The 22,696-nt window shown below is 46.5% G+C and overlaps 2 protein-coding genes across 52 annotated transcripts in view; both read right to left on the bottom strand.

The window, feature by feature from the left end:
• The window catches only part of afap1l2 (actin filament associated protein 1-like 2), a 31,446-nt gene extending 22,817 nt beyond the window's left edge, over positions 1 to 8,629 (bottom strand). Inside the window, exon 1 of one of the 2 annotated variants that reach the window (XM_027024915.3) lies at positions 8,415 to 8,629. In XM_027024915.3, the coding sequence (XP_026880716.2) occupies positions 8,415 to 8,430 (16 nt within the window). In that variant the 5' untranslated portion in view covers positions 8,431 to 8,629. The remainder of the gene's footprint in view (positions 1 to 8,414) is intronic. The other variant, XM_027024914.3, reaches the window with a different exon arrangement.
• Positions 8,630 to 12,101: 3,472 nt separating this feature from the next.
• ablim1b (actin binding LIM protein 1b) overlaps positions 12,102 to 22,696 on the bottom strand; it is a 50,305-nt gene continuing 39,710 nt past the window's right edge. For 5 of the 50 annotated variants that reach the window (XM_081698353.1, XM_081698350.1, XM_081698352.1 and 2 more), the window contains 15 exons: positions 21,421 to 21,465; positions 20,841 to 20,882; positions 20,342 to 20,377; positions 19,984 to 20,113; positions 19,308 to 19,400; positions 18,970 to 18,984; positions 18,110 to 18,202; positions 17,719 to 17,766; positions 16,648 to 16,794; positions 16,051 to 16,136; positions 15,863 to 15,980; positions 15,659 to 15,723; positions 15,502 to 15,562; positions 13,913 to 13,958; positions 12,102 to 13,779 (listed from right to left, as the gene is read on the bottom strand). In XM_081698353.1, the coding sequence (XP_081554479.1) occupies positions 13,689 to 13,779; positions 13,913 to 13,958; positions 15,502 to 15,562; positions 15,659 to 15,723; positions 15,863 to 15,980; positions 16,051 to 16,136; positions 16,648 to 16,794; positions 17,719 to 17,766; positions 18,110 to 18,202; positions 18,970 to 18,984; positions 19,308 to 19,400; positions 19,984 to 20,113; positions 20,342 to 20,377; positions 20,841 to 20,882; positions 21,421 to 21,465 (1,116 nt within the window). In that variant the 3' untranslated portion in view covers positions 12,102 to 13,688. The other 45 variants (XM_081698376.1, XM_081698389.1, XM_081698390.1 and 42 more) reach the window with 40 other exon arrangements.

Raw genomic sequence — 22,696 nt, 5'->3', positions numbered from 1 at the left:
CAGTCTGATTGGAGTCAATTTCTGCCTTGGGCTGAAGTGGTCCAAAATTCCCTCACTAGTTCTGTCACCAGCCTAAACCCCTTTGAATGCTTTCTCAATTATCAGCCCCCTCACAAGATTCACACAGATTGATGTTGGTAAGAGGCTCCCAATTCCAACTGGAGATCAGGTTTGGCTATTTTCCAAGGACTTCAGGTTTGCTGAGGGGTATAGAAAACTCCAACACAAGTACATGGGACCTTTCAAAGTCAAAAAACAGATCAAAATAATGACCTTGATCAATTCGACTTGTATATTATCATGTGTCTAATTCCTACCATGTTTCACTTCTCAAGCCTGTTATGCCAGGTTCATCGGATGAAGTACTACCCAATGCTGCGCCACCCCCTTCAATGGAGGTCGAGGGTTCCCTGGTCTATGCTGTCTGTTGGTAGCAGGACTCCAGGAGAAGGGATGATCAGCTGCAATACATATTCAATTGGAAGGGTTACGGTCCCAAGCAAAGATGTTGGGGGCCAGTGCGGGATGTCCTGGATCTGGTGTTGGTGACTACCACTGACTCCATCCAGAGAGACCTGTACCTTGCCCCAGATGTTACCCAAGGAGGCACTCTAGTAACCCAGGACCTGTGAAGGGTAATTCTTCAGCAGCTCTAGCCTTTTGTCCCAAGCCTCCTCCTGGAGCACGGGTGGTGGTCATCATGGCCATCCTTGTCAGTCTGCAATTTCAAGTTCTTGGGGGGAGGGTACTATCATGCTTCCTAGCCCTGACCATTTCCCAGCATACACCCATTTGCAGCTCCTCTGTCACTCCACACCAAATGCCACACTCTTAGCAGATCCGCCTCTCCTGATCACTAACTGTTTTCTCCTGTCTCTCATTATCAGCCTGTCTATTTAAACCTGTTTGTTAGAATTCATTCTTTGTTTTGCTTGCATTCTCTCTGTCTTCTGACCTTCACATGTTATCTGACTTCAGCCCTGGATTACGCCTTTATTAATAGAACCACTCCCACTGATGTTATCTGTAAGCATCTGGTTCTAGCCTATATCGTTACAGTAAAACTTTCACGATTTTATTCCAATATTGGAAATTTGTCTGCACCGGTGAAATTGCTTGAAAAGTAATTTGTTGGAATACCAGCATTAAGGAAATAATGCTGTGTCTTTATGATTGTTTATAACATATCCCAAGTGTTGTATTTTCTTCTTTTTGCATCAATTGAAGAGAAGAGACCACATTGGATTCAGAAAGCTCCTGCTCAGAGTGCCATCCAAGATGCAATCTCCTCTCTTCACCTGCCCAAGGATGTGTAGCCCCTGCTGGGTGCTTGGAGCACACATGACACATAAGATGCACTGCAATGTGAAAAAAAACATGTATAATAAATTAATTGGCAGGTAAAGGCATCCTGATTAGGGCTAATTAAGGTACACATACAAGGTACACTCCCGAATTTAGCCTGTGATCCTCCAACAACACAGATAGTGCTCAGGATTCTGACGCAGTAAAGTTGCATTTAAAGAGCTCAAGGATGCTCTAACATCCAGCCCAGCATGAGGGACTGTGCAGTATAAACTGCCCACCCCTTTGTATGTTCATTAACATAATGGCTTTATGACTACTTGTCTTCTGCAAGACCACGGTCGCTAGCTACGCCCAATACATTACTCAGCTAAGATAGATGCTCAGTTAAATGCTTTGGCAGTTACTGGTTGTGTCCAGTGGTCTTACCACAATCATTAGCAGTGTGTTGTCACATTCTGTTACATCTCTGTTATCATCAGCTCATGTAATAAGCTGACAATCACAGAGGCACAGATCACTAATCCCTTATCGTAAATGAGGCTTGTTATTATTATTGTATATTATCAATCATGATTCAGACATTATCTCACACACTACCTTAGGGGTTTTCTGATATTCCTCTGGAAAATCCATAATTGATTTTCTTTACTGAGCACAGGTTCTGAATGGCTGTAAACGTGCTGGGTGGGCTGTCTGTTCATTACATGCAGTGATGGATCAAGGCTGTCTCCAGTTACTTATTACCAAACTTGGCTCAGCAAAATCACATCTTAGGACATATAAATGTCCACAGATTGGTCCACTGATTCTCCTCAGTATGGTGGAACCCCAAACTTAATTCCCGCATGGATGTGTTCATCTTACCCATCGCCAGGAATCTAACACAGCAGCCAAGATGACAAGTGGAAATGTGGATGGGTTTCTCCTTCTGCTGAAAATATAGACTCCATGCATCGTGTCACCATCTCTGATGTGGCCAGTGAAAATATATTCTAGAGAATTCAACAATAAAAAAAACAGGACACTAACTCCTAAATTGATATCATTAATGTCCTCCTTGTTAGATATTTATGCCACTTTTACATTTCAAGTAGATGTTACAGACTATGTCTGTAATGACAAATAATTATATTTGACTAAGGTACATGACACAAAGTATAAGAATTATTGGAATATGATAAATTATCACATTTATTACTAAAAATTGTTTTGTAATTTGTACTAGTGTAATTTATGCTTTTTCCCTCATATGGGGGGTGGGGGGGTGGGCTATATTTATATCAGGTATAGATATTATCTGTTAAGTCTCTATGGGCTTGCATCTTAGTGTTAAACCTAACACACAACACAGCTACAAGAAGGTGAATTATCACTGACTATTTAGGGGTGGGATGTCACCCTCAGGCTCTAATTGTGGAATAAAGAGCTTTCCTTGGTTTGTCTCCTGGCCGAGAGAAGGATATAATCATACATAGGCATTCCATCTCATCTCAATGAATTGTGTCTGATGATCTCTATCTTTGTAGTGTGTTGTAAACAAGTATCCCTGCATTCTGAAGCCCACCCCAACCCCCCCCCCCCTTAACAAGTACACCTCAGTGGTAGTCAGAGGCAGTGATTAACACCCCATTTTGGATGTCACTCAGCACTCCTACATAAACCAGCATTCTGAATACAGTGCGGTCTCCTCTACTCAATTACTGCAAAAAGAAGAAAATGCAACACAAGCCTTTCTTTTTGATCCACCTTGTTTTCCATTGTTTTGAGAATTATATCCTAGGTTTCTATATCATAAAATTTGTGTGCACACAATTGAGAGAGAGAGAAAGAGTCTGCGTGTGTGTGTGTGTGTGTGTGTGTGTGTGTGTGTATGCGTGTGCCATCACGCAACATTTCTAACTGCACGCTTCTTTAATGCGGACATGCTGCTGTCAGAGTGCAGGACCAGTGTGGGTCAGTGGCTTGGTCAGTGGGACTGAGGCCTCTCTGATCCTGCATCAGTAGGGCTGCATTGTCTGCAGGGAAGCAAAACAGGAACAGATGCTGTAGCGTGCCTCCTGGGTCAGTGACAATGGCCTCACTTGGACTCTCCCTCTTCTCCTTTTGAGCAAACACTTCACACGCCAGTGGCTGATTTAAACCGCTGCAAAGCCTCCCCCCCCCCGCCTGCTACTGCTCCCATACAGCTCTCTGGCTCTCCTGCTCACGTTCTCATTCATGTTTCGGTTTCTTTTCACGTGCGGACTTGCATTTGTGATGCTAGCCCCTTCGCAGTCATAAAACTGGTGTGTCTAGTCCTGACTGACATTTGCTGCACAGATGATAAATATGGATCACAGCCTTGGGAAATCTGCGATGGCTTTGGATATGGCCGTTGTGTAAAATGGAATCTAAGTCACACTGCACTGCACACACGTCGCCCTAGTCTCAATGCAAGACAGATGGATCTCTCCATGTTTCCAAAACACATAGTTACTGGCACTGAATTACTCCATTTGTTGCACAACGTGTGCCCATTCTCATTATCTAGAACATTTGTCTCCTGTCCACTGAATACCTGATATAGGTTCACATACGTCAGACAAGCAATACACCTGCCAGTGTCTCTTCTGTTCCTTGATGTTTAGTTAGTTACAGGAAATAAAACTGTTACAGCTATGTATAGCTATTTTTTAACTGCTATATTGCTCAAGGTGCCATTTTATAAATTGTACTCCGACAGATAATAGCACAGGCTACAGGTAAGTAGGGAACACTGTTGCCCAACAAAACTCATCATAGGCCAGGTTAATACTGCACATAGCAGGAAAGCATATTTAAGCTGCATGCAATTAGCTTTAACGTGTCACAAGTCAATGAGGAGGCGTACAGTGGAGTTCAGGATAAATACTCCATTGAGCATTTTATCAGTTATACTGTACTGGTAGCAGGAGTAAAATATGAAGCCCAATGTGCACTGAACGTACACAAATGAATTGTTCCGTTAGTGAGACACAGACAGTCAGTCAGAATCAAATTGGCTCTCCTCTCTCTCGCTCAGCATCAGTGAGTTTGATCTAGAAGGCTAAGTGATATATGATTGGTTAATGACAGGTCACTCAGTCAATTCCATTCCATCAGCATTTGTTTTGGCCACATAAGACCTCTAAATAAAGTAAAAGTCAAAGGAATAACTTGATCACTTTTATTATTTTGAACCGTTTGAACTGTTTTCTAGTCTTTACAACCCCAAAAGCAGTGGATAAGGGAATATAATGTATTCAAGCAGAGCCAAGCTGTCATGGAGTGCTGATGGGCGCGGAGCAGGACGCACAGACTCCCTCGACAGTGAAAGACATTTATTAACACTGAACGTGTACGACGACGGTGGCACTCACACACAACATTAACGATGGACATGACTACACATTAACTGTACACAGGCTACACAAACATTAACAGACATCAGCAAACAATGACCAACAACGCTGCACACACTAGCAGGGGTTTATATACAGACAGACACAGAACACTAAACCCCGTGCAGGTTTGTGCTATCATGAAGGGCGTGGCTACAAACGACACATGTGAATCCCCGGCACCTGGCAGGCCATACCACGTGACTCGTGGGAGGAGGGAGGGGGGGCCTTTAAATGGGACAAAAACGTAGTGTTGCAGAAACACTGCACCCAAACCAGAACTAAAACACTGTCCTGTGATTACTCCCATGTCACCTGGGTCATCACTATGGGTGGTGCAAACCTCAGTGAAAATTTAATATATTAAGCAAAAACATGCACACTGAGTTCAGAATGCACAGTATTGCAATAATATTAAACTAGGTAGACCCAATGTACCAAACTGTTGTTGAAGTCAAATGCTTTGGTGATGCGACATAGATCTTTTTGAGTATTTAACCACTGACAGTTCAATCGATGAATCCTGGTTCTGTCTTTAAAATGAAGCTTTTAGAGTAAGGATGTGAGCGAACTGTACAAGCTCCACTCACTGACTCAGAACTACGACAATTACTGCACTCCCACGCATGCCACATATTTTTGCCTCAGTTAAGGTCCATAGTAACACTACCATTGCCATGTTGCCTTCATTACTCTAAACAAATCACCCCTGGTCTCTCTCTCAATGGGAGATAGGCTTGAGATAACCAAAGCACAACACAATCTCATTCTACTCACTTGAATCATGCGTTACTACTGATGTGTAGATAGCACTATCATGTATATATTGTAAAAAAAAAAAGAGCCTGTGGCAGTGATATACTGACAAGAGTGGAGCTTCTCGACTTTCTTCAGAAGTGACTGTAATACAAGCTACAGCCTTTGAGCCTGAACTTCAAGGCCAATGGCATGCAGGCTAAATAAAGTGCAAAAGCACGCCGGTGTCCTGCACCCAGCATGCGGGCCGAAGACTTTATTATGATGCACACAGCATACCTGAACGTCCTGTGACCCGCTACAAACCCGCCGAACTCGTAAGACCAGCTAGGGCAGATGGAGCCCACGGGTGGGTCAGCATACATGCAGCTACCACACAGAACCTGGAGGGTGACTGAGTTGTATGCGTCTCCTTTGAAGAGAGACGAGAGGGCGGAAATGGAGGAAATTGGGAGAATAGGAAAAGCACACATCTTGGACACTATCCATTCCCCAGAGAGCAGCATGATGTGCTGAGGTACACACATCACACAACGATCACGTTAGAAGATAAGAGTCATGAAAACAGTCCTTCAGCCCTTCAGGTGCACAGCGTCACAGTTGTGATCTAACCAGCAGTGTAAGATATCCTAACACAAGACTACTATTCAGAAACTCTACTTTGTTTCATAGTGTACTGCTCCTGATTGCTTATGGCTGCTGAATATTTCCCAGGTCTTTAGTTTTAATAACACAAAAGAACCTTCAGTTAGTGTGACAAACCATTTTCTGTAGAACACAAAACATGCATATTTCTTAAGCATGATCAAATATAATTAAATACAAACACCTACATCAGATGCCTTGAAATGGAGCATGACTTTGAGTAGAGAGCACACAGCAAGGACTTCTGAACATGAGCTTTCATGTTCAGAAACGCAGTGTATGCCAGAACTAGCAGTGATACTTCACTCCCACTGCATTCTGACTCACATATGACTGTGGTCCTGTCCAGAGCCAAAAACCACGACCCAGAACTAAACCCCGTATTACAAAACCCAAAATTTAGATCATATATTTTCATATGGTCTCTGGGGGTCTTTAGACCAAGTACCCACACTCCGCACTCATGAATCTTTATGGTGTTAACCAGCAGCATATAACTCAAACCACCCTAATGCGAGACAAAACGTTTTGTGGTGTGCAAACAAAGCTTCTCATGGTGCTGGAAAATATCCCGGAAGACATTGTGCCCTCCTCCGAATGCCACTCCCCCATCCAACTAGCGCCCCTGCCCTCCCGATCAGGCTTATCTCGCAAAAACAAAGTCCACAAAGGCTGTCTAAGAGGCAGGGCCTCCGACCACAATAACTACACTGCTGTTCCCAAGAGTGCTCCCCTTCCACAGACGATGCACAAAAAACTTCAGCTTCAGCTGACAGTAAGCCATTCCAAAACAACATGTTGCATGCTTACAGTGCACTTCACTGCCTGACCAGTTCCACACAAAGATGGTTGCATGCTCACAGTGCTGTAGACCAGACTGGTGAAAGCCTGTGTAAACGTCCTCACTGGATGGAAGAGCTCAGGAGAGAAAAAACGATTTGCATGGCAGTAGCTGATGTATGTTTTGCCATTATAATTGGTAAAAATAAGTATTCGGCTACTCTTTGTAGACTAACGGACAGTAAAGATCTGAGTTCACAGAATTGATATGACATGCATAGCTAAACGCATCACGACTGATGATGTCAGATATGACTGGTCAAAAATTCACAGTGTGGGAAACAAACATACTGCCCTAGTTTAAGAAGTTTTGAAAAACACAAACATCATGGAGGAAACAAACAAACAAACAAAAAGTGATCTTTGCAGGAATTGGAATGATGAAGTGAAACACATGGAACTAGTTTAGTTCTGATTCACAGGGGTTTGTATTGTTCAGGTTCCACAGAGCATCATTTTATGTAAAAAAGCTACTGAGGAAGTAGTAACATCGTCTTCTCAGTGATTATTGCTGTTTATGTTAAAGAAACAAGAAGATAAAAACATGCACTGATATCCTCGCCCTACTGGCTTACATTAATATGAGCATACTAATACTCAAAAACGTTACTCAATCACACTTATGAACTAATTATCTTATATAAGTGCAATGCTAGTTTGATTAATCGGCACTTACTAACATGTCAGAGGATATGCCATCGCAGTTTAGTGATACATTTTTTGTAAAAAGAAAATGGACCTGCCGAACGTGTTATCACAGTTTTGCAGCATCGGAGTGTAATAACGTATCACATTCCGTCGCGTACAGTACGATCGCCGACGTTACCCACGGAATCTGGAGAAAACAACCGGTGTCGCTGCAATTAGAGTAATCCGTGTTTAGTTACTTAGGCAGGCATTATTGGGACACAACAGGAAACTCCAATTTCTGCGATCAGGCACTAGTGCAGCAGCGTAAGAAAGATGAAGAGAGTCAAGTCCAGCGGAACCACGGGAAACTAATTTAGTCGGATCTCACATCCAGCAGAATTCAATATACGATATTGCAGCTCTCCCTAGACCATGGTGTCGTATTCACAATGTAGGACAGTATAGCTGACTATTCGAATAAATATAAAACTTTGAGACGACTCTGTAATTTGCCATTTAACTATTTAGAACAGACATTATAAATGTACCCGCAGAGTTACAGTTTCAGAGTTTCAATCAATTTGCAAACAAAAGTTATCCTTTTACTGATCCAGTGCTACTAAAATTGCCATATTGCATGAACAAAGCAACCACGTTTGAACGTACGTGCCCCAGTTGATCAGTTAACAGCGCAGTGAGATGTTCCGAGTCCGTAAGTTTAGTTTTACCTTACGTTTGGTGGCTTAATGTGTTCATGTATCATCAAACCTTAAAACAATTCCCAAGTACAAGCCATCAGTAAACATGACTGAGTAGTTCATATCATTTCTCGCTTACCTTTGTGCTTTTCCATTACTCCAGACGCGAAGATGAGCCAAAGTCCTTGTTTCTGAGATTGGAACAGAGCAGTGCCAAAGTTCGTAGCCGTGGAGGGCACTTGACTGCCCCTTTTCCCAGCTTGGTCCCAGCTGTTTGACAGCAGGACCTCACTCAGACGCGCTCTGTCCGGTCGCCGCGCCTCTTGCACCAAACGTCATTACTCAACGCAGCATCAGTCGCAGACAGACACTTCCCTCTTTTTTATGTGCTCATGGATGAATGCGTGCTAAATGCAGAACCTACTATACAGAACCTACTATAAAGACATTTTATAGGTTAAATCAATCCGATGAAACTTCCATTATATTTGTATACGAAGCGACACCAGCAAAAGGTGGCATTTAAGATGATAATAATAATAATAATAACACCCTAATTATCATCACCAACATCAATTTCTTTCCCGTTTTTTTTTTTTTTTGTTGTTGTTGTTTGTTTTACTTCTTCTCTGACAGCAGCCTCGCTTTGTGCGCGAGGGAGGTGAATTTCTTAACGCTAAGCGTGAGCGAGCCACTCATGGGCGCATCCCGGCGAGAGACGAACACGGCGGGAATGCGCGCGGGAAAGCTTCTGTGCTTGTAAACGTTTGGTTGCAAACGCGAAAACGCGGAGGTCAAGGCGAATGCTTTTGGAGAGAAAGCAAAGCCTGACTGGAATGTGAGTAAATAACGTCGGCTGGTTTGAAGTTAGGGTTGCTACCTAACCAAAACCTAACATTCCTATCCCATTAAACGCCCAGCTAATGTGTCCACCTCTACTTTGTATTTAACTTTGAATACTTGTTGGCTTGACGCCGCCAGTGGGAGGGGGAAGTGAAGTGTGACAAGCCAGCAGTCTGTCACCGTATTGCTTGTTCACAATTCGGGAGAACAGTTAAGGTGAAAACCGTACGAGCGGAGACCTTATTTGTATTGTATCTGCCCTCCAAACCAGCGAAGTGCTAACTTCCCTCAGGTCTGTAGTCATGGTGATCTCAAAAGACCCTGCACATTCCACAAATATCTCGAGCTCTCTGAGGGGTTAGCAGGTTTTGCTTAATATTTCATTTCACTTTCCTACTACACCTTTTCTGTAAAGTGAGTGTTTCAAGGTACTGATCTCACCTCACGGTACAGACAAATACAAGATTATCGTGGTATGACCACAGGCAGACATGCCAGACCCATGGACAGGCAAGCAACAAAGCTATTCTCATTCTCTTATCTTGCGTTCATTGGTCAGTAGTGTGAGAACTCAGCTCTCTTCCTCTGTAAACTGGGTGAATGAGGGTCACATGCTCTGAGAAGCTGACCCCTTCAGAGAACCCCATGGGACTGCAAAGATTTTCCATCCCTGCTCTCGCGCACCAAGCCCTTCCCTGCAAATTGGGCCTTCACAGCGGCAGGCATCTAACAGCGTGTTGTATATGGTTTTCTTATAGTGGGTAAGCAGGTTAGTTACACGTGAGCAAACAAGATGTCTCTGATTCCTCCTTTAAGTGACTGACAGCAATGGAATCTGCGGAAAGCTTGCCTGTCTGCCAATTCCCACAATTAGCAAAACAAAAACTAATTCTCAGGTTCTTTCAGAAATTCCCAAATCCTACCAGGGCACAATGGCCACCTTCCGTCACCGTCCGTGGAGTACACTTGCAGCAATGACCTCACCCGGTCAGCGTTTCTGCTGTGGGTTTGGTTTGCTCTGAGACTGGAAAACCCCCTATGACATTCTCACTGAGGCATGTCAGAACCCATCTTCAAACAGAGGCCTTTGAGATCTAGTGTGTGTAAAGACGAGTATATGTCCTGCTGTAACTGTTTCAAGTCAGCGTTACTCATCTGAGAGACAGAGGGATAATCCCCTCACACTGAGACAGAATGAGAGCAGCAGAGAGGCTCCCAGCCGCTGCGGTGCCCGAGCTGGCCCCGCCACTCGTGTAGCTTTGGCTATGAATGAAAGATGTGAGTGGGAGGAGAATAGGGGTGAGCCACGCCCCAGAGGTCTGTTTTCAGGGAAGAGCGATGAGAGGTGTATTGTTCCTGATCGTGTGGCATAAAAGTCATTTCACACAGGGGCTCGCAGCGGAGGTTGCCGAGATTTACTGGACACAATTTCATTGGCTGGAGGAGCCTTTGCGTAACTCAGTAGATTAATTCCAGGACAGGAAATGTCGTTCAAATACTTTGGATTCAGTGGCGCAGTGCTGTGGGAACATTGTTTGAGCATCGTGTATCAGCTGGAGTGGGTAGGTGCAGACCCTGGCAGATTATCCGGGCCACCACTGGCTGGCACACAAAGTGCATTCCACAGCTGTGACTAGGGGGGGGCAAGGGTCACCGAATCAGTCCAATCTGAGTACTGAGTCCTTTCATTCAAGGACCTTTCCCATATAAGACACACACACAAACACGCACATACAGTTCCTCTCCTACAGTACTTCCGAAGAGATGCCCGCGGTGCACGGAATGTCAGTCTGAATCAACAGCAATGATGACATGGATGGATGAGAGGACCTTTCTGGCTGAATAACTGGGACTCTGCAAGGTCGGGTCAGACTGCAGGCAGAAGATCTTCACAATTTATGTGCTGGAGGTACAACTTGTGTTTCATGAGCTACGAATCACTGAATTGCTCGGTCATGTGTAACTACTGAAGTACTCAGCCTGAGCCCTCTGAAATGTCTTTTTAAATTTGTGATGTAAAAACGATTACGGTGACAGCTAGCAATAGCAGCGTTTTCTTGAATCTTCACACCCTGTCAAGGTAACAGAACTTTAGCAAAGTTTAGCGAAGGGACACACCTGATCAAACTTATCTCTGATGATCTCCAGGCTCTATGGAAGCAGGCCTTTATGCCATGAAACAATATAATTGACACCACTCCTTCACACGGAGATCAGGCTCTGTCTAACTCAGAGGGGGGTGGGGGGGAATGCAGTTTCTGCACAGCCCAGTGTGAGAAAAGTATTGCAGACACCCCTGGACTTAATGTGAGTCATGGGTTCACCTCTCACAATGTGACATTTCTGTCCCATACCATCAAGCAAGTCCTGGCATTCGCTTGTGGGCCTGGAAAGCCAAGACTGACATATGGCCACCCAGACATTATGTATGCAGTTACGAGCCAGAGAACTTGGTCATATTCAAAGCTGAATACCAAGGGTATTACTTTCAGGTGGAATTGAAAGGATAGCGCACAAGATTTAGAAGAAAAGGATTAAATATAATCAATAGAATGGATAGATGTACAAAACAATGCAGGAAGCCATCCATGGCCATGATCCCAAAGGATAACCAAGTGTGTGTAACCTTTACAAGGGTGTTTTTGGTACTTGGTGGTCTATGTCACAGTCTAGCTCATCCTCACAACGTGACTGTTTGTTACTGGCTTTCGGGGGGACGCCAACGAGCAGGTCCACCTCACCAAGGGTCTGGATAGAGCTGCTTCCCCACGGGGCCAGAGCAGAGCCCTGGAGGAGCCCCATACTGTGGAGCGAGCAACCGCATAAAGCGCATTAATCACATTTAGACAAAAGATTTGCAGGCACACACACTTGCACATATACACGTTTCAGTAGACCTTTTTGAAATCTTTTTTGAGATATGTATTATTTAATAGCTCCATGTGTTAGTGACAGGCAAAAGGATTCACTATTGGCGTGAAACTCTGAAGCAGAGGTTTATTACTCATTTGAGCTTTTACATCGTTGTCATCAAATCTTTCCTTCAAAAATAACAGAAAGGTTGAAGAACACAGCTTGGGTATCAAAAGCACTTTTTCTTCCTTCCATTGCGCATGGGACATAGGCTGGGTTGTAATAGTCATAAGCTGATGATTTGTGTTTTGTGATATTACAAAACCGTATTTTTATATTTTCTAGTGCTATGTCATTAACCCTGTTAGGCAACACAGGAAACTGCTGGGAGTAAAGGTCAACAACAGCCCATAATACTACTGTAAGCACACCCAGTGTCTATGGCAATGGCATCATCTGGCATCACCTGGCAAATGGAGTGACACATATGGCCCTGATATCAAGCCAAATCTGGCCCAAATGCTATGGCTACAGCTCCGTCTATCCCCCAGCAAACACAGTGGCAGTTTGAAATACTTGAGCTTTATAAAACACTATCATATCAAAGGCTTTTCTTTTTAAATTGAGCTTTAATCAAAGTGATATGCTGTTAAAAGATATATATTGCAGTTTTGACGATGGTCAGAAGGAGAGGGTTGTCAGATTTGGTTGGTGGTGTTATGGAGGGGTCTCAGCAGGGAGAAGAACGTCTCAACAGTCCCCCTCTGGACGTACGTCACCAGTCTACCCTCTAGTGGTGAATGAGCCCACTGCCATCTTTAAGAGGGAGCAGGAAGTGAGCTTCAATTTCCTAAAGTTTCTCATCACCTTATCTGACTATCAAATACAACATCAACTTTTTAAAAGTCAAGAAATAGGATGCGGGACTAAGCAGTGAGCTAGAGAGAGAGTGTCCAGCTGAGCAGCACGTCTGGCTGCGGGGTTGCGCGCGTGGACTGCAAGGGGCCGGGAGGTGGACCACAGCAGACGCCCTCTCCAGCTCCTCGTCCCCTAATCCGTTCCAGAGTTGAAACCTGGAGGCGCTGTGCTCCACTTCCAGAGAAGATCGAGTCCAGGGCTCTCATCCTCAGCCCCATCCAGTAACTCTCACTTCCTCCCGTTAACACACATCAAGGCCCTCGTTAGGCTCCCAGCGGCAGGAGGCTACAGGAGCCCCTCTGCTTCTAGAACTTTATTGGCTTGTTCAGAGGAAGAACCCTGCGGATAGCCTTCAGCACCACCCCCTTTCACCCCCTTCACTCATTCCAAGATTACAGTCCTGTTTTACACATTGGGCAGGAAAGAGGGGAGCCGGAGGAACTTTGCTCTAAAGGCAGAAGGGTTACCATGGGAACAGAGGCCACAGCCTCCCACTGCCTCTCTGGGCCGTCCTGGACAGATAAATCGCACCGCCGTCTTAAGTCCCACTCAAATTAAAAATAAAAAAAGGGGACGGCCTTCATTTCGAAGCAAAACAAAACAAAACAAAACAAAACAAAAAGTTTAATTATGTGTGTGTGTGTGTGTGTGTGTCAGACTGTTGGAAACAAACCAAACCAGGAAAAATCAAAAGGAAGACAAAGGAAATCATAGGACTACAGCTATTATCCATTACTGGAGTGAGGGCTAAATGAAAACATGCACAGGTTTCCTGGCTAGAAGAGCTTGGTCTTCTTCTTCATGTCGTTGCGCTTCCACAGAGGGAGTCTGTCAAACTCTTGGATATCCATTCCAAAGATGTCAAAGAACACCTCAGGGGCCAGATGGCGCTGGGGGAGAGAGATGAAGCAAAGTTGAAACGAGGGCAGAGGAGCAAGGGTGGGGTTGTGAGGGTGATGGAGAGGCAGCGGGACACATACGAGTCCCCACGCCAGTGGCTAACAGCCTTCCCCCGCTAATTACCTCCAGCCTCGTCCTGTCCACATCCTTCGGGAGCTTAGTACGCCCTCTGTTGGTGACAATGAGCATTTCATATGGATACACCTTTACAAAAGGAGGGATTGTCTTATTATGGAGAATGCTATGCGAGGCATTTGCCAAACACTCAATCACAGAAAGCAATGCCGGACGAGGGGGAAGTGAATGCACATAACAATCAGACGACACGCACACGCAAACTTAAAAATACACACACTCGCGACACACCCATGGAGGCAAACTGCTAAATTGCGGGGGGGAGAGAAGCTGATGTTGGGGCAGCAGGTGATGGGAAGAGAACAGGGAGAACACAAACACTTAACTGTGTGGGTGCATTCTGAAAACATTTGGTATTCCTCAGTGTACGACGCAGCGCTCTTAAACTGATTAAAAAATTAACTCACCACCCTAATCAAGAAATAGTGCTTTGAATGAAAATGGGCAAAGAACAAAAAAAACAACAACATGCTTTTGCATGAATAAATGCATCACGTCTACAGGAACAGGAAAGGAAATTAGTGTGTTACGTCATTATGATTTTAGCTCCAGAAGACAGGCAGATGGCTTTGTAAGGAGGAATATGATTCCTTCAGTTAACGCAATGTGTGCTTAAGTTAGGACTGTGGTTACTATGGCAGCACCTCCTTAGAAACCAAGCGCATGCAGCTGCTAAGCCTCTTACAGCCAGAATTAGAACAACCAAGGGCTCAGTGATCTGGAAAAAAATGTGCCCAGCTCAGACATAGTAAAGAATATCGTTACATCATTCTACAGCACTGGAAGGTATGCAGGCAGCACAAATCCTCTCCGTTTCCCCACTGCCTATGTTCTGTGAAGCTATGCCAAAATAACCTCACTTGCCCATCAATAATCTGGGATTCCAGGAGCGGAGGGGGAGGGGGATGTTTATTGAACACAGAGGAGCACTCAGAAAATGGAAAAGAGGAGAAGAGTGGAATTCTCACAGAACAAAAGACGTGGAATACTTGCTTTATGTTCCAACATATTAGGCATTGACATTCTCCTGTCCATTCTGGTTATGGGAACCTGGCCATCTTGGATGGGCTACAGAACAGAACACACATATGTGACATGAACGCTAAAAAAGAAAGAAAAGACTGGATTTGTAGGAATAAGGACCCTGGGAACCCCTGGAAAGAGTCTGCATGTTTACTATAAAACTCAAGACTTCTCTACGGGCAATACTGCTAAGCCTGGGTTTACTCCCGAAGCATGCCCGGACCTCCTGCTCCGAGCTGGCCGGTCCGAGTGCCACGAGCCCCGGCTCCATGCTCCCCCCTTGCCCCATGCTCTTCCCGACTCTGACAGAAGCATAGCGGGGTGTGCGGGGGGCATTCCACCAGCACGTAGCACGGCTCCGCATTCTCGTATGCAGGATGGCCGACGCGCATGCTCAGTGCAGCTGAGCGGGTTAGGATGCGTTACTCACGTACCTTGAAATCTGCAGGGGAAGAAGACCATAAGAGATGGTCTCAGTGCAAGCGTATACTGCGGTCTACTCAGAAACCATTTGCAACACCATGGCCGGTTAGCCCTGGGAATCAGGTAAATACCTCTCTGACCTCCAGAGACATTGCCGTAGCTGTTATACTGGGAGAACTCCGTCGACTGTGGCTGGAACCAGAAGACGATCCAGATACTTTAATTAGTGCTCTGCATAAGCACTGTCCTTCAGCATGTCTATGGCTTCTGCTCAGAATGTAGTCTTACCCGATGGAGGCCGTCGCGTCCGTACCCCGGCAGAGAGGAGGTTCTGCACGTCGGGGAGTTGGGATCTGTAGCAGGAGAGATAACAGGTAAGGGGTGCAGTGCTGGGGTGCAGCTCGTGGACGGTGCAGCTCGTGGACAGTGCAGCTCGTGGACGGTGCAGCTCGTGGCGGAGAGCCCAAGTGGTGCCCGGGTGTAGGTCCGTACCTGGTGTGTAGCCGGGGAGGTGGGCGTCAGGACGCTGGCCGGCTATGGTACGGGTGTACCTCTCTCGCTCCCTCTCCATCTCCTCCTTCAGGATGAGCTTCCCCAGGCCGGACTGCATCTGCACGAGAGCGAGGGGTCAGCACCACCACTGCTGCGCTCAGGAAAGGGAGGTGTTGGGCTCTCCTCACCTTGCTCAGGTGCTGCTCCTGAAGCTGTCTGCGCTTCAGTTGCTCCTCCTCCTCTTCATCTCGTGAGCGACTCCTCACATCTGAGCCTGGCAATCCCATGATGAACATCGAGCCACACAAACAGATGGATAATTAGCATTCACCATTGTCACCATCACCTTGCCTGACCTTTTCCATATGGCGTTTGTGATGAGAGCTCCAAACCTTGCTCATGTTCACAAATCATGATTAGAAAATGATAGTAAACCATGTAATGATTAAAAACAGATGCAAAACAACATGATTGGTCGGAATTGTGAAATGCCGTCTGATTGGTGATGAGCCTCGACTTATTTACATTCTCTAACCAAACTGTAAAAAGCCATAAACAGCGTCTTACAGCAGTCCTCACAAGTTATTGCTCCTGGAAGTGACGCAAGAGGCTGAGCAGAAACGATGGCTGTACTGAAAAGAAACCAGCAATAACAATGCCAACTTCATTCTCTTATATCAGTGGAAGTGGCTGCAAGAGAACCCTTTGGTTTTGACTTCACAGGCTTTTGGGTACACTGGACGTCCTGCTGGAGCCAGTGGGAGGAGCCAGTGGGAGGAGCCTACCTAGGGCAGCAAGAGAGGGTGGGCAGGGCCAGTAGTCAGTCTCAATCTTTGGCGTTTCATCCGGCTGGGGCGCTTGAGCAGCAGGGAACTTGGAAGATTTGATGATGTCACCAGCAAACTTGTTTTGGGCTGCCAAGGCAGCTGAATCTGGATTGGGATTTCGGGGGAACTGAACTATCAGTGACTTACTAACAAAAGCTGAATGCAGACAGAGTGCTGACCAATCCTATCAAAGCATTACATTTCATACAATTTAAATTTAAATGTAAATTCAAATTAAATTTAAATTCACCATAAGAAATATTGTTTTGTTACGACGTTCTTCAAAGGAGACGTTCTGAAGAATGTCACGTGCTTTGATATATTCATGGCCATCACTATAATTCGTACAGAGGTGCATAAAGCACCGAGCTACAGTTGCTGCTCTTTAAGAATGATTTAATAAGAAAGCACCAAGCAGAAGCTTTTCTAAGTGTTATAAGAAGTCCTAGAGAGACTCAGCCGGCTATAACCCCATGCAGCGACCAGGCAAAGGCAACAGGGAGGACAGAAGCAGATATTCTGCAGATCATTTAGTGTTCACGTCTGAGCAATGTAGGCAGTGAGGAAATCAGAGACGCTGATTTCAGCTAAGCTGAACACTTCAAACGGTACTTACATGACAACATGGGATATGTAGTCACATACGCCACAACCCGAGTGTTAATGGTGGGATGGTGTGAACACATGAACACGAACACATACATGTAAAGATTATGGTCAGAGAATCACACATGACACTCGTTAAAACTGCTCTCACAGACAATGTGATGTGTCATCTGGTCCCTTTACGTAACTGAGATTTCAAAGCCCACCGCCATGGTGTAGACCCCCACTGTACTAGCCTAACTTAGATCAAAGACTAAAATGCTCAGTGCTTACTGGGCTCGCGGTAGCACATTACTGAACTTAATATAAATAAACAGAAAGTTTCAAGGACCAAACAACAAATAAAAGCATTACTGTCAATATAGATATCGTTAGATATGTTAGATATGTCACAAGGACTATCAAGCACAGAAATAGTCATACCGTGCTGTTTGTAGATTGGTGGCTTTCTGTACATGTTCATGCCTTGGTCTGGAATTAAAAGAGAAGAATGCAGATCAACACATATGCACACCAGTAAGGTATAGCCATGATCATGAAAATTATGAATATTATTGCCATAAGAAAACATGGATGATCCGAACTTCTGAAACGCTCAAGAGAAACTGAATTATCAGTGGGGCCCAAACAGGAGTTGGGTGGTATAAAAGATACTAAAATAATATTAAAAGGGGAACAGTGAAAAGAGATGATGTGGGCTGGACGGACACACATCCACAGACAGACTGCCACAGACAGACAGACAGACAGACAGACATATACAGAGAGAGAGAAACAGGGGATGACAGACTAAAGTGGAGTCTCCTGCTCCTACCTGGGATGTGGAAATGTTTAGGGGTCAGAGAGAGGGTCGGGGTGGCCGGCCGTGAGGAAAAGGGGGAAGTCCGGCCACTAGACGGCTCAGTGCCTCCATACGAGAAGAGGAGAAAGAGTGGAAGAAAGAAAAGAAGGGAGAAAAGAAGAAGGGAAGAAGGAAAAAAGATGCTGGAATAAATTCCCGCCGATCGAAAAGATGGATGAACGGAAGAGGGTTGAAACAGAGAAGGCGAGTATGGTGGAGGCCAGGGATGGAGGCGGAGGGAGGGAGAGAGAGAGGGAGAGAGAGAGGGGAAGAGAGGGAGAGAGGGAGGGAGAGGGAGAGGGAGAGAGAGAGGGGGGGAGAGGGAGCGAGAGGGAGGGAGAGAGGGAGAGAGAGGGAGGGAGAGAGAGAGACAGAGGGGGAGAGAGAGAGAGGGAGGGAGAGAGAGAGAGAGAGAGAAAGAGGGAGAGAGAGAGGGAGAGAGAGAGGGAGACAGAGAGAGAGGGGGGGGGGGGAGCAGAGGTGGGCAGGTCTGATGGCACCAGTACACACACAAAGCGTGCAGAATCCCCACACACAAATATGTCAGCATTCAGCAAGACTGGCAGGACAGGTTCTAAACACTTTAAGGACATGGCACGCATGCAAGAGTCACAGGGTTTAGAAGCTCTTTGTAGAGAGTTTTCCATCGCCATGCGTATTGGCAGCAGGAGAAGGGCAGCATGCAAGATAGTGTTAGTGACATCCTGAGAGAGAGAGAGAGAGAGAGAGAGAGAGAGAGAGAGAGAGAGAGGAGAGAGAGAGAGAGAGAGGGAGAGTGCAAAGCTCTAATGACATGCCACAAAGAGAGGAACAGCCACGTAGCCAAGACATACCTATGCAGGATGAATCTGTAGGGAGGACAGAGGCACATGTACATTATACACGGGAACGTGTGTGTGGCCAGTGCTCAGTGTGCACACAGCCCGGGAGCAGCGCGCGACCACACCACGCCTTTACCCCGCCGGCCAGGGACAACATGTGACATGCCCCTGGTCCAAGTTCACAACCTGGGACTCCCTCGAACAGAGCAGCCATATGCAAAGCGCAAACTGTCACTCTATATAGAGCAGCCAGACTCCATATCCCATATTAGGTGAGAGCAGAGAGGCAAGCCCGGGCACTTTGGGAAGGATGCTGACACTAGCAAGGCACCAGGACGCGCAGGCCTTACCTTTGCTATGGGGGAGGAAGTGATGTCGGAAAGGGGATGTGGGGCGGTTGTCGCTGTTGCCAGAGCGCAGAGAGGAGCAGAGCTTCAGCATTCCTGCCAGGCGCTCAGAGGAAGAGGAGAGAGGGGAGGAGGAAGAACAGAGGGGACGGAACAAAAGGAGGCGAGGAGAAGAGGCATGAGCAGAAGGCGAGAGGGAACGGAGAGAGGGAGGGAGAGACACGGAGGAAGAGGAGGAGGCAGGAGCTGGAGAGAGAGAGAGAGAGAGAGAGAGAGAGAGAGAGAGAGAGAGAGAGAGAGAGAGAGAGAGAGGAAGAGAGAGGAAGAGGAGGAGGCAGGAGCTGGAGAGAGAGAGAGAGAGAGAGAGAGAGAGAGGAAGAGGAGGAGGCAGGAGCTGGAGAGAGAGAGAGAGACACAGAGGAAGAGGAGGAGGCAGGAGCTGGAGAGCGAGAGAGAGAGAGAGAGAGAGGAAGAGCGAGAGGAAGAAGGGCTGGAAGAAGGCGGACAGCCTGCGGGGATGCCACACAGTGACGAAAACGCTCTCTCTCCCACACACGCAAACGCAGACATACCCATGCAGAAAACACCCCCGCATGCACAACCGCACACCCACCGTGAATCGTAACAAAACTGCTGCTCTGTGCGCTGGTGGGAAGGAAGCGGAGGTCAGGCAGCTCACCTGGTCTGTGGAAGTGCTGCGGTGACTTGGACAGCGTGGGCGTGTAGTTGTGGCGGCTGTATAGCGGCGAGCCAATGGATCCCTGGCTGGTGGATCTCTGCAGGGTGCGATCCCTCATGTCATAGCAGCCCTGGCACACAGCAGATGCTGCGTCAGTGCACAGAGCACGGGCCTGCGCTAGTGACGTCCAAACTGGGTTAAGTGTTGAGACTAGTAACTACAGAGCTCCTTGGTATCGTGCAGGGGCAGGGTTAGCCTAGCGGAGCATTAGCCGCTGCTGGTGTGATGCTGCGTGAATGCATGGCTACGTGTGCTAGCCGTGCGAGGACGGTGAGTGCGTGGCGGGGCTGACGCTGACCTCGGCAGAGGGGGTGGGAGACAGGGTCCGTGGAGACTGGGGAAGAGAAAAAGAAAACACGGAGAAAAGCTCTGTTTAGGCGCGACTGAACTTCATTGCTTCTGGCAGAGACGTGACAGAGCAGGAAAATGGGGCGGTTCGCGAGAAGCAAGACATGGCTTGATCATCAGCAGGTCACACAGTGTCCATGCAGGTCGGGGGGGCAGCTGTACGACGCTGGGGGACGCTCGCGGGCGGGGCAGAGGAAGCAGGTAATAAGCAGACTGCTACGAGGGCTGTGATGTCATGTGAGAAGAGGACACACACACACACACACACAGAGGAGTACTCAAACGACTCCCTTCACTTCAGTTATCACAGCTGAAGGTAGCAAAGCTGGTGGAACTAAGGAGGAGTGTTCTCAGTAAGAGAGCAGAATGGGTCCAGACAGAGCTGCACAGGCCGTCTGTGCTAGTAAGGGACTGCAGTATCCGAGATTCAAGAAACACTGCCAACTTACGGCCTCTGCCGACTTAGGGGAGGAGGGGTCTTGTGGCAGAGTCTGGGAATGTGGACACAAGGCTGAGTGTCACCATCATGAATGACAACTGCATGCTACATTAACAACAATACTGTGGTCTATGGCGGCTAATCTAATACAAGATACTCTTAAGTTGTTTTGTAGCGTTTTGCACTTAGAAAAACACAAACAAACAACGGAAAAATGAAATGAAGATGCAGAGAACAAGTGAGACTAAAGTTACTGACAGTTTAACAAAGAACTTCTGTCTCTTGATAGTCTAATAATGATGGGTTGGACACCAGATTTGAAGCAGTCGCTGGGTGATACTGTTGCTGCTGTGAGTATAAGGACTGTCTGAAGGAGGAGTTCATTATGTTAGACTGTGTCATGCCTGTTTCTCAGAGATGTGTTACATTTCTGCACTGACACTATTAGAATGTTACAGTGGAATTAGATTAGTGTGGTTATAGGTTCATCGAATGGGCAGAAGTAGAGTTCATTAGTAGAGAGCTGCCGGTTAAACGGATAAGATGTTTAACGTTGGTGAATTAAGACAAAGGCACTTCTGCACACTTACTGTGGCCTGCCCTCGAGGACAGGGCTCACTTGTGGTGCTCGGACACTGTAAGGAGGAGGGGCATTAAAGAGTTAAACCATTCGGCATCGCTTGAACACAGCACAACTTGAACATAGTTTCCCTGCTCTGGGGAGAGGGGACGCTTGTTTCACATACATGACAGTTATTTTCTTTTAGCGAATTAAATAACCACAGAGATGTTGGGAGGCAGGATTTTGCACTAGTCACGCCTCCTCCATGACACATGTGGTCTATAAATCAGTCGTTCCAGCCAATTCCACAGTCAAATTGGATACTCATGTGATTGTGAATTGACTGGATTCGGCTGGGTGACCGCTTTGTCGCAAAGAGAGTGAGATCCCCTCTGTGGCCAGCAGGGAGAGCTGTGGTACTGCTGTACGCAAACAAAGACGGAATCGGCAGATCCAGGTACACGACGACATTAAAATATGAGTGCAAAGCATCCGTCACAGTTCATAAAAAAATACATACATGGTCTTCTCTTAGTCAAGTATGCAATGATCACTTGTACACATAGGACAGTGTCGACATCATAACAGACAAGAACAAATGCCCACATTAAGACACCCAAAGACACACACACACACACACACACACACACACACACACACACACACACACACACTCAAGCCTGCTCATAGCCTAGCCAAAGCATTCTCTCGGAGCAGGGGTGTGCTCTGGCAGCTGTGATGGTGTGGTGGGAGCGGAAGCTAGGCATGGGGCAGTGGGCCTACTGACTGGGAGAGCTTGGGTGGATGTGTGGCTCTGGAGAATGGGAATGGAGCCGGGGAGGGTGGGCTAGGGTGGGCCCTGCGGGGCCGAGGCCCACTTACACGGAGGTCCGGCAAAGGAGAGCGCCCCCGCCTGGTTGGCCGAGGCTGTCGACAGAGGGGACTATTACCATATTGCACCATCTCCTCTCACACTACAACAGATGGATACGTAACGAATGCAGCACATAATAATGCCTCAGCAGTATTCAAGCGGAGAAGACCCATAGATTATCCACCCATAGATTATCCACAGCTAAATGTTGTAGCTGTATTGGTTCAGGTTGTGCCATTCAGAAAAACTTTCACCAGCTAACTGTCTAAACGAGCCCTAACCCTCTCCGCCTGTGGTACAGAGCTGTGCTCCATCAGTGTGAGCGTTGGCCCCCCTTCATCTACTCATTTACTACATAATACTCACTTACTGGAATTTCTGTCACTGCTTTAACAGTGATCCTTAACATCTGCCCCTCCTGCTTTAACAA

This window comes from Electrophorus electricus, chromosome 15 (genome assembly GCF_041902795.1).
Source record: "Electrophorus electricus isolate QZ-2024a chromosome 15, ASM4190279v1, whole genome shotgun sequence".
NCBI lineage: Eukaryota > Metazoa > Chordata > Actinopteri > Gymnotiformes > Gymnotidae > Electrophorus > Electrophorus electricus.
Note: the sequence above shows the minus strand (reverse complement) of the source record. Positions and strands in the feature narration are given on the sequence as shown.